The sequence below is a fragment of the Cervus canadensis genome, chromosome 29, assembly GCF_019320065.1.
Source record: "Cervus canadensis isolate Bull #8, Minnesota chromosome 29, ASM1932006v1, whole genome shotgun sequence".
In the NCBI taxonomy this organism is placed as follows: Eukaryota; Metazoa; Chordata; class Mammalia; order Artiodactyla; family Cervidae; genus Cervus; species Cervus canadensis.
The window spans coordinates 24,944,049-24,958,624 of NC_057414.1; the positions used below are offsets into that span (position 1 = coordinate 24,944,049).

At 39.9% G+C, this 14,576-nt stretch overlaps 1 protein-coding gene across 1 annotated transcript; it reads left to right on the top strand.

The window, feature by feature from the left end:
- Positions 1–6,876: 6,876 nt before the first annotated feature.
- Positions 6,877–9,533, top strand: LOC122431019 (olfactory receptor 149-like). Its single transcript, XM_043452042.1, has 2 exons — positions 6,877–7,834; positions 8,199–9,533. The coding sequence occupies exon 2, from the start codon at positions 8,598–8,600 to the stop codon at positions 9,531–9,533; it is 936 nt and encodes a 311-aa protein (XP_043307977.1). The 5' UTR covers positions 6,877–7,834; positions 8,199–8,597.
- The last annotated feature ends 5,043 nt before the right edge of the window (positions 9,534–14,576 follow it).

Genomic DNA, 14,576 nt, shown 5'->3' on the forward strand with positions numbered 1-14,576 from the left:
TTTCAGGATAATTCAAGCACATTTATTGTGTACTTTATTTCTATTATTATTATATCAGCCCCATCTCAGATCATCAAGCATTAGATCCTAGAAGCTGGAGACCCCTGATCTAGGTAGTCTCTATCAATGTAATGACAGAAAAGACAGGTTCTTAAGGACCATGACACTTGCACAATTACTCTCTTCCACAAAACGACAGTCCTTTACATTTATCGTGCAGGACGTTGACTATTCCATTCATTGTTCATCTCTCCTTTGCTCACCCTCAGCTTCCAGACGTGAGACTTAGGAACTTCTAAAACAAAAAACAGGAAAGGAAATGGCAACCCACTCCAATATTCTTGTCTGAAAGATCCCAGGGATAGAGGAGCCTGGTGGGCTATATATAGTCCATGGGGTTACAAAGAGTCAGACAGGACTGAGCAACTGAGCAAAAACCAGAAAACAAAGGACAATCTTACTTATGTTTTCTTTAAATTGCAGAATCAACTCCCATTTTAAAGTATAAACGCCCATGCTTTTATTTTTCTAGTTGTGCTCTTGTGTTATAGAATGTTGTCCCAACTATAAATTCCTCAGATCCAAACAACAATTCCTCAGATCTTCAGAACCAACAAAGATGTTTTATTACCTGCACTGAAGCCCACTTTCAAGGCTGGTGCTTCATGTTTTAGAAAAATGTCAAACACCATCTGTGCTTTCAGGAACTGATAATCTGGGCAAGGAGCCTGGGAAGGAAGCTGCTCTCATATTGGTTTTCCTCGCCCTCTTCCTGTAGTTGTTTCCTAGCTGCTGCAGACTTGGCCAGAAGGAAGGCAGATAACACAGCCTAAAGAGTCTCCCACTCAGACAGCCCAGTGCCTTCAGGGCAGGGTATGCTGTTCTACAGAGACTTATTAGTCAACCCATTGCTATTTTCACCAAGGGCTTCCCTGGTGGCTCAGATGGTAAAGAATCCTCCTGACAATGCAGGAGACCCAGGATGGACCCCTGGGTCAGGAAGATCCTCTGGAGAAGGAAATGGCAACCCACTCCAGTACTCCTGCCTGGAAAATCCCATGGACAGAGGAGCCTGGTGGGCTGCAGTTCATGGGGTCACAAGGAGCTGGACACGACTGAAGTGACTTAGCATGTGGCATGTTTTCCTCAAGGCTAACACAGTCATGTTGGAGATTATTTAGCATCTGCTGTTTCTCTCCCAACTCAGCCATGGCTCCCTTAAAATCAGTCCCATCTGCTTGATGTACCTGGTTGACAAGAAGAAAAACTGCATGCAATGCCCCATATATTGTTTTTCCTTTCAGTTCTATCAGTTTTTACCTCATGCATTTTGATGTTCTCTTATTAGGCACATACACATTTTAGATTTTATCATTATGTAATATGCACCCTTTATCTTATGTAATGATGTATGTTAAGTACATAATGATACATAATGATTATGTTGTAATAAGCACCTTTATCTCTGATTATTTTCCTTTTTCTGAAATCTGCTTTGTCTAAAATGAATATAGTTAGTCCAGCTTTCTTTTGATTAATGTTAGCCTGCTATATAACTTTCTCTATTCCTTTACTTTTAACATAAATCTTTATAATTAAATTGGGTTTCTAGTGGTACACACACACACACACTTTTTTTTTAGCCACACTGTATGGCATGAAGGATCTTAGTATCCCAACGAGGAATTGAACCTGTGCCCTTGGCATTAGGAGCATGGAGTCTTAACCACTGGCAACCCACTCCAGTATCCTTGCCTGGAAAATCTCATGGACAGAGTCTGGTAGGCTACAGTCCATGGGGTCGCAAAGAGTCAGACAAGACTGAGCGACTTCACTTCACTTGTGTTTTTAGCTACTATGACCATCTTTGAGTTTTAGTTAGCACATTTTGTAATCAGTGATTTAATTGGCTTAATATTTACTAAGTTTGCTTTCTATTTCTTACATCTGTTTTTAAACATTTTCCTTTTTGGTTTTAATTAAGCAGTATATGTGATTTCATTTTATCTCCACTCTTAACATATCAATTATATTTCTTTATATGTATTTTTTAGTTGTTTCCCTAGAATTTGCAATATATATTTAAAACAAATCAGGTCCACCTTCAAATAGCATTATCTTACTTTACATGTAGTTCAGGTACCTTGATGAGTTAGAGAGTTTACATAATTCTTTCATCCCATTCTTTGTGGCATTGTTGTTCATTTCTTTATAATTATAATTATCCAATGCATTAGTATTGCTTTAAAAAGTTACCTTTTAGATTAAGAAAAATAAAAGATTTATTTTACCTTTATTTATTCCTTCTCTGACACTCTTTGTTTATGTATATCTGAGTTTCTGACCTATATTATTTTCCTTCTTTCTGAAGAATTCCTTTTAGTATTTCTTGCAGAATAGTTCTCCTGGAAATAGATTTCCTCAGATTTTGTTTGTCTGAGAGTATTTATTTCTCCTTCACTTCTGAAGGATAATTTCACTGGCTATTGAATTAAATATGCTGTGCTTGACTATTTCAACACTTTAAACATCTCATGCCACTTTTTCCTTGGTTATATAATTTTTGGCAAGAAATGTGTTGTAATTCTTATCCTTTTTCCTTCGTGGATAAAGTGTGTTGCTTGACTCTGACTTTTTCCAAGATTTTCTCTGTTTTTGTTTTTTGTAGTGTTTTATTTACTAAGCTAGAGATAGTTGTGGGAAAGCTTGGAATGGGAAAACAAGAGTGCCTCTTCGGTTACAGTGAGCTTGAGATGCTTAACATCCAGACCCCTACATGGAGATATTGAGTAACAAGTCTAGAATTCAAGGGGGGAAATCTGGGCTAGAAATATAAATATGTGAGTGAAGACAGGATTTAATATTGTTAGAATGAATGAGAGCAAAACAGGAATGAATATAATCATAAAAAGCTTAGCAATTGAACCCTGAATATATATAGTTACACACACACACACATATATATTTACATATATGTGACACAAAGATGCATCTTTATTATACACTTTTTTTTCTTTTGTAAGAATGCTCTACTGTATCTTTCAGGATAGCTGTTGTTACTAAAAGTTTTGTTCTTTCTGAACCATGACCTACTTGTCTGCTTGTGCCATGGAAACTGGATACTGTAGTTTGCTTGACAGACTGGGCTATATCTCAAACCTGCTAGATCAGTCATCTTTCTGCTCCATCACACACAGAGGCTGTTTCAGTACTGTAGCCTGCTGAGGGTACTTGAACCATATCCCAGCAGCTGACCGGCTCTCATCATGGGAATGGGGACCACAAAGAAATGTGAGGAATTGCTTAGGAACTGGTAGTAACTAAGGACACCAAGCCACTCAAGAGAGTTTCCTAGGATTCAAGCCCCTGATATTTCTGTCATACCCATCTCTCCCCAACAAAAATGCAGAAAGTATGTTTCATTCCTATATTTATTAACTTAATTCCTCCATTAACTGGGTTCCACCTCTTCCATAGAAACCATTAAATTGTTAGGAAGCCCAGTAAAGCAGCTGAACACTTTCTTACCAGAAGGAAAAAGAGAAAAAGAAAGGGAGGGGGAAAACTGATTAAGAAATTTATGACCCAGTAAGTAAGTAAGTAGCCATATCTTACTCTTGCGTTTTGGCTCACGGTCCACCTCTTCACTGCTGAGTTTTTGCAGATGAAAGAAGAAACTCTCACTTGGTTACTCATGCCAGACCCCAGTCCTACCAACAAACAATAAAGCACCTGTCACTGGGCCAAGAACGCCTGGACTTAGCCCTGCTATTTATAATCAGAAAGTTCTGCTGAATGATTAGTTGAGAAATCAGTTGTTGCAAGAATATGCTAGTGACTTACTTGAATTTCGGAGTAGAGGAAAAAAGGCATTAAACAAGTCAGGGCCTTTTTTTTCTGATTAAAACAAGAGTGATGCAAATAATGCAAAATTTCCTACAAATAAATTGTAGCAAGACAGCTCCCTTGAGAAATACCTACTGAAATTTCTGAGACTCAATTCCTATGAAACAAGACATATTCTGAACAGGTTCTCTACTCTTTCTCTCTCTCATATAATCTTGCCATGTAATACACGATAAAAATGGTAAAGGCATACACTAAGGGCATACACGACACTCCTCCAAAACCCTCAAGTGAATCTATTAATAATTCTCTCACACAGGGCCAGCTGCTTTCTGTATGGGGTCGTTTTGGGAAGCAGTGATGATGTAGTGAAAGAGGGCTAAGCTTGGAAATGACTGCGTTCTGTTGTCTAACTTTAGGAAAGTCACAGTTGCTCTGAGTCCAATGGCTTTACTTGTAAAATGCAGTTAATAAGAACTATGTTACAAAGTTATTGAGAAAATTAACTTTGAAAACGTGAAATTGCATTGAAAAACTCACCTACCACAAATATAAGGTGATATTAGTTATAAAAATCAGAGTTGATGTTGTTTAGTCCCTCAGTCCTGTTTGACTCTCTGTGACCACATGGACTGCAGCATGCGAGGAGATGGTGATGTCCTTCACCATCTCCCAGAGCTTGTTTAAGCTCATATCCATTGAGTTGGTGATGCCATCCAACCATCTCATCCTCTATCATCCCCTTCTCCTCCTGCCTTCAATCTTTTCCAGCATCAGGGTCTTTTCTAATGACTCAGCTCTTCACATCAGGTGGCCAAAGTACTGGAGCTTCAACAGCATCAGTCCTTCCAGTGAATATTCAGGAAGGATTTCCTTTAGGATTGAATTATTTTTTTCTTTATAACTCAAAGGGAAGAGTCATATCATTCTGGATCCGTTAATTGACTCGATTACATTAGGTAAGTCGCTTAAACTCTTTGAAACTAAATTTTCTACTAGAAATGAGGGAAATAATATTGCCTACTTAATGGAGAGCACTCCGCAGAATTCTGGCATATAGGAAATGCACAATAAATATTAGTTATTATTAAAACTGTTGTATATTCACAAAGGAACTAAAGAGCCTCGATGAGGGTGAAAGAGGAGAGTGAAAAGCTGGCTTAAAACTCAACATTCAGAAAACTAAGATCAGGGCCTCCAGTCCCATCACTTCATGACAAATAGAAGGGGAAAAGTTTGAAGCAGTGACAGATTTTCTTTTCTCAGGGTGTGGAAGCTACAAAATCATGGCTGGTGACAGAAGCAATGAAATTAGAAGATCATTGATTCTTGGAAGGAAAGCTATGGCAGACCTAGACAGCATATTAAAAAGCAGAGACATTATTTTGCTGATAAAAGTCCATATAGTCAAAGCTATGGTCTTTCCAATAGTCATGTATGGATATGAGAGTTGGATCATCAAGATGGCTGAGTGCCACAGAATCGATGATTATGTTTTTTGTTTTTTTTTTCTTATAATTTTATTTTTGTCTGTGCTGGGTCCTCCTTGCTGCACTGGGGCATTCTCTAGTTGTAGCAAGAGGAGGCTCCTGTCTAGTTGTGGGTGCATGGGCTTCTCACTGAGGTGGCTTTTCTTGCTGCAGGGCATGAGCTCTCGGGCACGCAGAGTTCAGTAGCTGCGGCATGTGGGTTCCGTGGTTGCAGTTCCTGGGCTCTAGAGCACAGACCCAACAGTTGTGCATGGGCTTAGTTACTCTGCTGTTTGTGGGATCTTCCCAGACCAGGGATTGAACCCACGCCCCCTGCACTGGCAGGCACATTCTTTACCACTGAGCCACCAGGGAAGCCCCAGAATAGATGATTTTGAATTGTGGTGCTGGAGAAGACTCTTGAGAGTTCCTTGGACAGTAAGGAATTCAAACCAGTCCTTCCTAAAGGAAATCAACTCTTAATATTCATTGGAAGGATGGATTCTGAAATTGAAGCTCCAATACTTTGGCTACTGATGCGAAGAGATGACTCATTGGAAAAGACCCTGATGCTGGGAAAGACTGAGACAAAAGGAGAAGAGGGCAGCAGAGGATGAGATGGTTAGATAACATCACCAATTCAATGGACATAAACTTTCCAGTATGAATAAAATAATTCCAAAATTAGTAAGAACTTGAACTCAAGTTATTCATTCAAATTGAGAAAAGCCTTAATGGCATACCTGAAAGATTATTTGTTTTACATTTTTCTTGGATATTTCCAGACAAGGAAATAACTATATCATAAGGATTACTTACTTCATTTATGTATAATTTATAATAATTAAACTTTCTGCATTGAAAATAAATCTGTCTTTCTACCAGATATGCCCATGATTCCTGAATCATCACATGAAGAGTGCATACAAAGTTTATCTATCAGCCCTGGAAGCCTTTGAAAAATCACATTATATGTCTGGGTACAAGATTCAAATCTCTGGAATTCATCATAGCGTTGAGCTTAAAAACACTGGCTTTAAAATTACAGTCTCAAAATAAAATAAAATAAAATAAAATTACAGTCTCAGTGCAGTCAGTTTCTAGTTGCGATCAGTTATTTAATCTGCTTTTCAGTTTCTTTATATGGTTTTATGGTTTCTTTGGGATATTAAATGTAATAATAAATTTTAAGAGTTAGCATAACACTTAGAATGTGTCAGAGCTTACATGATGGCTCAGACAGTAAATTTGCCTGTCAATGCAGGAGACCCGGGTTCAATCCCTAGGTCAGGAAGACCTCCTGGAGAAGGAAATGGCAGCCCACTCCAGTCTTCTTGCCTAGAGAATTCCATGCACAGAGGAGCCTGACAGGCTACAGTTCATGGGGTTGCAAAGAGTCAGACATGACTGAGCAACTAACACTTTCACTTTCTTTAGCATGTGGCAAATGTTTACTGTGAATTTTTAACTGAACATTAGCTATTTAGTCAATCATTTTCTTTTGGAGAAGGTTTGCAGCCAACCCCTTTATTTACACTGATTACCCTCCATGAATGTATATTTGTCTTTAGGAGTATTGACCTGAAGGACAAATAATGATAGTAGATATAAAGCAAATAATAACTGATGAAGTTTCTACCTGGAAAAGTGATGTTTATTAGAGAGAACTGCGTAGTTGCATGGATGTATCAATAATTTCAAAAACAGTAGACAAAGGATATCACAAGGAAAAGTTTGAAGGTGTAGAAGACAACCAAAAAAGAGATAGCATTGCAGGTGATCTAAGGTTAGAATTGGAACTTATGCTACCATGCAAATACTCATGAAGGAACACAGCTATTTCCCACTTCAGAGCATTCCTTACTGATGATCTCACTACTATTATTTCATAGCTGGATGATGAATAAGGTCAACAAACTGATTGCTCCCTCAGAGCTATCACTCATTCCCAAATAGGGCTTCAGGGGATCTGAATCCACTTCCAAGGAAGCACTCCTGGAAGCAGGAGTGTGTACAGGTCTCAAATGCACAAACCCTAAGGGACTCAATTCTTTATAAGTAGGAGAATTAAGGTGTGTTTGGCTGGAGCAGTCTGTTCTCTGCTCAGTGGCCCCAAACATGAGGTCTTGTTATAACACTGGGAAATGTGACTGCATTCTCAGGTGGACTGTGAGTGTTTCAAACTCTGCCCATGCCCACATCTTATTATTAACTTCTGCCCCCCACACACTTGGGGCCACACAAAGGGACCTTCCTGGTCCTTGAGGGTTCTTTTTCCTGAAATGGATTTTAAAAATCAAACAATATTATAGAACCATAGGTTATTGTAGTATTTGGTACTCTACTTGCTGCTATTCTTTCTTTTACTTAATATTCCAGAGTCACCTTAGGACTTAATACTTCTAAGTCCACTCAGAAAATGTTAAGAGGACCAGAAGAACCAGAGAAGCATCTCCTGATAGAGTTGGCGACATTGTACCTACCAAGTTTGGAAGGATGTATCCTGAAGAGGATGTGATGTAAATCTATTTAATAATGTCATTTCATAAAACATGTATTTGCAAATAATTTTAGAATGCCAACATTGAAGAAAGGTATTTAAACACATATTTAAGAAACATAAAAATATGCTTTTCATTAAGATTTATGTTTTTCCCAGATACTTTCATAGAAATTTCATTAACTTTACTATGACACCAGGGTATCTTTGTTGTTGATGTTTTTGCTAAGGTAATTATTATTTTCATTTTGTGTATGACAGAACTATGTCTATGGAAGATATTGTATAAATTGTTTGAACTACTGTAGCTAATAAGTGGCAAAGCCAGAATTAATATTAAATGTTCTGATTCCTAACACAATTTTTTCCTGATTATTTTTCAGAGGGTAATGCATAGTGGGAGTTTGCTTCTCAAAGATATTGTGAGATTTCAAAATATAAATATGCCTGAAAAGAGTGAATCCATGGATTAAACAACTGTAAAGTGGTTTCTAACTTGACCTGAAAATGATTTTAATAGATCTCAAAACTTCTGGTCTTGTCATCAACAACCATCAGCCTCTCAAGACATTCCTTCCAAGAGATGGATAGACTGGCTGTAAAATATCCTTTTCTTAATACATGATATTTTTAATATAGAACCTGCCATTCATAGGAAGGCGGGTTGTTGCTAGTTAAAAACACAGCCAATGTGCTCATCGGCAAAAAGCTTAATTATTTGATATTGGTGTTCAGACTTCAGTGTTCCCAATCCCTTTTCAAGGTCTGACTTCATCACAGCTATGAGGAACGCCTCGGTGGTAACTGAGTTTATTCTGCTGGGCATCCCGCACACAGAGGACCTAGAGACCATGCTCTTTGTCCTGTTTCTGTCCTTCTACATCCTCACCCTTATGGGGAACCTGCTAATCCTACTGGCGATTGTCTCCTCCGCTCGGCTGCACACTCCCATGTACTTCTTCCTGTGTAAACTGTCTGTCTGTGACATATTTTTTCCCTCTGTGAGTTCCCCCAAGATGCTCTTCTACCTCTCAGGGAACAGCCGAGCCATCTCCTACGCAGGCTGCGTGTCCCAGCTCTTCTTCTACCACTTCCTGGGTTGTACGGAGTGTTTCTTGTACACGGTAATGGCCTATGATCGCTTTGTTGCCATATGTTACCCTCTGCGCTACACAATAATCATGAGTCACAGAGTGTGTGCCATCCTGGCCATGGGCACCTCGTTTTTTGGCTGTATTCAGGCCACCTTTCTAACTACACTCACCTTCCAATTGCCCTACTGTGGCCCCAATGAGGTGGACTATTTCTTCTGTGATATCCCGGTCATGCTGAAGCTGGCTTGTGCAGACACCTCGGCCCTGGAGATGGTGGGGTTCATCAGTGTGGGTCTCATGCCCCTCAGCTGCTTCCTTCTCATCCTCACCTCCTACAGCCGCATCATCTGCTCCATCTTGCAGATCCGCTCTGCAGCTGGCCGAAAGCACGCCTTCTCCACTTGCAGCGCCCACCTCACTGCCATCCTGCTTTTCTACATGCCAGTGGTCCTCATCTACCTACAGCCAACCCCAAGCCCCTGGATGGATGCAACTGTTCAGATCCTGAATAACCTGGTCACCCCCATGCTCAACCCCCTGATCTACAGCCTCAGGAATAAGGAGGTGAAGTCATCTCTGAGGAAGGTCCTATATCAGCTGGACTTCCTTCCTGAGCAGAGGTAGAGTAGCTACTACTTCAACTGCACTTCATAGTTTATGGAATATTACTGTACAGTAATATTCACAAACATTTTTGAGAAGACAGGTACTATTATGATTACATCCATTTTGTGATGTGGGGACTAAGACTGGAAGAGATAAAATGGCTTGTGAAGGACACACAGGGCTTCCAGGCAGCAGTAGTAGTAAATAACCTGCCAGTCAATACAGGAGATATAAGAGATGAGAGTTCAATCCTCGGGTCAGGAAGATCCCCTGAAGGAGGGCATGGCAATCCGCTCAAGTATTCTTGCCTGGAGAATCCCATGGACAGAGGAGCCTGGTGGGTTGCAGTCCATGGGGTCATAAAGAGTTGGACAAACTGAAGCGACTTAGCACGCATGCACGTATGCAAGGACACATAAAGAGTGAATGGCAGAAAGAAGACTTGAGGGCTGGCTTTCTGACCCTGGGACGTGTGTGTTATCATGCTGCTGATAAGGGAAGGAGAGAGGTCACTTTTTGCTGGAAATGTGTAGCATGTGACGAGGAATGTGGGAAGGGCAGATGGGGAGAATCCACAGAGCTGTGACTGCACTATGAAGCTGTTTCAGAAAATCTGAACTTGGTTTTGTATTCCTCAGCACAGCCAGGAGGCAATGTGACATCCTAGATATCATCGTTTTGTACCTTTGACTTCCCTGTTTATGGAAAGCATTTGCGTTTGGTCCCCATGCCTACATTTCTTTTTGCTTTGGCTGAAATATGGGAAAGTTGAAAAATGTGCTGTTTCAACATAGTTTGTTTTCACAGCTGAACTCATTGAGCATTACTATCACACTTGGGGAATCTAATGACTATGACGTTTATTCTAACAGAGAAGTAGAGATGAAAGGACACTGGAAAGAGGGTGATGGATGAGAAGGGGGCAGAGACAGAGACCAGTCTTTATTCCTGTCTCTGTACTTCTCATAATCAGAGAGCAGCCATGGAAACTTCCAGGCCAGACCAGCACAGTTGTGTCTGTACCTCCAGGCACTGGTGTGAGCTAGCAATCACTCCTGGATCAGAGACAGACTCTTGTCGGTCTCTTCTCTTAAACTCTTAAAAACCTTTTTAATTTTTTGTTGCTCAGTAAACAAGAGTCTAAAGGGGAAGGTTCAAATACAGTTCAAATGACTCTAAATTTAATATATCCTAAATCTTTCCAGGTGGTGCGGTGGTAAACAATCTGCCTGCCAATGCAAGAGACATAAGAGATGTGGGTTCTATCCCTGGGTCAGGAAGATCACCTGGAGGAGAAAGTGGCAACCCACTCCAGTATTCTTGTCTGGAGAATTCCATGGACAGTGGAGCCCGGTGGACTATAGTCCATAGGATCACAAAGAGTTGGACATGACTAAGCACACACACATACATACACAAACCCTTCTAAACCTCTCTGAGTCTACATGATCTCTTCCCAATCCTCAGCTTCCTGGTTGTAAGAGCTCAGAGGGTCAACCTAGCACAATTTGTAATAATAAAAGATGGAATCCAATTCCTTTTCATTTTCACTCATTCAGATGTCATTTGATAGATAACTCTGCTAGGAGTGGGCAAGGCAAAGATAAAGAAGACACAGATGATCTTACTTGAATGATGTCATAGCCTGCTGGAGAAAACAGACATACAATAGTTAAATTAAAGCTATAGACAGAAAAAGATAAACTGAAGCTACCACCAGGAATGGAGAGACCAAGAAAATGTGATAAATGGAGATTTATAGAGCATTTATCATGTACTAAGCACTATACTAGTTTGTTTGCATTTTTATATTATTTTATTCTCATAATGATCCTATCTGCCTGCAATGCAGGAGACCCTGGTTCAGTTCCTGGATTGGAAAGATCCCCCGGAAAAGGGATAGGCCACCCACTCCAGTATTCTTGGGCTTCCCTAGTGGCTCAACTGGTAAAGAATCCACCTGCAATGTGGGAGACCTGGGTTCGACCCCTGGGTTGGGAAGATCCCCTGGAGAAAGAGAGGCTTCCCTGATAGCTCAGTTGGTAAAGAATCCGCCTGCAATGTGGGAGACCTGGGTTCGATCTCTGGGTTGGGAAGATCCCCTGGAGAAAGAGAGGCTTCCATGATAGCTCAGTTGGTAAAGAATCCACCTGCAATGTGGGAGACCTGGGTTCGACCCCTGGGTTGGGAAGATCCCCTGGAGAAGGGAAAGGCTACCGACTCCAGTACTGTGGCCTAGAGAATTCCATGGACTGTATAGTCCATGGGGTCCCAAAGAGTCAGACACGACTGAGCAACTTTCACTCACTCAATGACCCTATGAGCTAAATACTTGTTATTACTATATTTTTGTATTTCACAGTTTAGAAACATGAGATTGAGCATGGGAAACTTGTTCAAAATCATACATGTCTGTGTACCTTGGCTGCCATTCAGCCCTATGTTTGTCTTACTCTCTGTTATAGACTGAATTGTGTTTTCCCCCCAAATTCACATGTTGGAGTCTTAACTGTCCCCCACCAGACCCCATACCTCAGATTGTGGCTGTAATTTGGAGATAGGACCTTTAAAGCAGTAATTAAATGAAAATGAGGCTCTTAGGGTGGACCCCAATTCAACATGACTGATGTCCTTATAAGAAAGGTAATCTGCAGACACAAAGAGACACTAGGGATACAGTCGGAGGAATGTTGGCATGAGGACGAGCAAGAGGGTGACCGTCAGCAAGTCATCAAAGACAGAGCCTAAAATGGGCCCCTTGTCCTCCCAGAGGAAACCAACTCTTTTGTCTCCTTGATTTTAGACTCCTAGACTCCGGAACTGTGAGAAAATAAATGTCTGTTGTTTATGCCACCCAATTTGTTGTACAGTATTTTGTCCCCATAGTCCTAGAAAACTGAGACTTCCAAGCCCAGATCTGTTGTAATGCCTCCCATATCCAATGTATGATTTGTGCTGCTGATAACAGTATGCGTTTTCTATGTTCATCCCTATAAACATCACTGTTTGAGACTCAGAAATGGTCCTTCTTTCCCAAAGGAGGTAATGGAAAGTTCCAGATAAGAAACACATTTACAAAACTTTTCTTACCACTTTGCCAAGCTGTAAGATTTCTCTAAGGGAATCATTGTGAAGAGAATTCTCTAGTTAATTAATCTCAAAGGTACCCGCTCTTTTGAGATGCTTCTCCTGCTCATTATGACTTTGGCTTTTATTTTTGCCCTCTAATTTTTAATTCTCACTTCTGAGCTGCATATCAGGGCCAAGTGGATTAATAAGGCTGGGAATTGATACTGGAAGTACAAGAAGGCTTGTTAAAGTTTTATAGTCTGGGTTTTCTCTGCAATTAGTATTCTAGGGAAGAACTAAGTGTGAGTGTAACATACATGTGTATATGTGCACGTGCACACACACACACACACACACACATACAGCCTACTTTCCACTCAGGCAAAATTTCATTCACCTCAGTTTTGCTAGCATTTCCAAGGTAAGACTGATTTCTTCCTAAATCATTGCATTAAAAGAGAGGGATTCTATGATATTACCTTTTTGTGAGAGTTAGTGATAAAAATGTCACTTGCCAGTTATGATGCAATTAAATGGTCTAGGCAAAACAGTTAAAATAATTCCAGGTTTCAAATGGCTACATATTCTGAGCATGGAATCTTCTTATCTCAAAGAAGCACCATTGGAATCTTTCAATCACATTCCAGTGCTCAGAGCTGGCTTTGCCCGGCGCCTAATAAAAAGCAGAATTAAAGCGAAGCAGTTAGATCAAACAGCAGGGCCAGGGTGAGCAATCTGACACTCAGAATGAATTTTAAGAGGGAATGCAGAAGGTTCAGTTTATCAACCCTGAGACTTCTCATGGCTTAAATTAATCCGATACTTGCTAATTCTTTCCATCAGTAGTTGCTGTGAAAATTTGTATCTCATGCTATCCCCTGCAGTTTTGATACCCAAAATTTAGAAGTATTTTACATTCTCAGTTATTTTGAGAGCACTAAGGAATATTTAATTTCCTTAAATACACACACACACACACACACACACACACACAAAACCCATGCACACACACACATGATGTAATCAATGGGACTGATAATAATTCTGTTAATACACCAACAGAATAAAATCCATCATTTTTAAAGTGAATATAAAAGTCCTTTAGGGACGCCAATAAACAAACCATTTCTATGAAAACAAAGAGCTACATTCTTAAGTCCTGTAAGACATAGGAAGATAGAAATTTATGAGACCTTAAAGATCATATAAAGCAATGATTTCATTTTATATATGGTGAGGCAACTGAATCCAGAGAGCCCAAACAACCTACATAAAATAACATGGAACAAGTGAGAAAAAAGTTAGGGACTCTGTTCTCCAATGCAGCTTCACTTAAAAGAATGGATTGGTATCTAATTTAGGATATAAATCTTATACTGAGTTTGTCTGTTTAGAATAAGTTTTAAAAATTTATTTATTTATTTTAATTGGAGGATAATTACTTTACAATATTGTGATGGCTTTTGCTATAGAGTGACGTGAATCGGCCATAGGCATATGTGTCCCTTTTTCCTGAATCCTCCTCCACGGTTTTTATAGTTATCTGTGTACTTGTCTTCTCCACCTCGTAGCCGGTGAATTCTCTGAGAATAGGTACTGTATGTCTCATATATCTTGTACCACTAAACCCATCTTTATGTCCCATGCAGTGGTTCAGCACAGGGTCTGAGCATGGATATACTTTAGTAAGTGATGCCTTTGCATAGCCTGGTCCTCAACTCTCTGGCTAGCTTATTATTTATAGAGCTAAGTCTATTTACTTGGAAGCAAATGATGAGCAGACCTAAAGAGAAAAATTTAGACTAGGGTCCACATGAAAAGATAGTCTAAATGCAACATAGTTAGATCTTATTTTTAGATCATGATTATCAAATAGAATTGTTGAGGCAGAAGGGACCTCAGAGATCCTACATATAAATACCTCTCCTAAAAAAAAGGAAAGAGGTCTGTGTATCTTACTGAGTGCTCAGAAATGAGGGCACTAAACTGGGA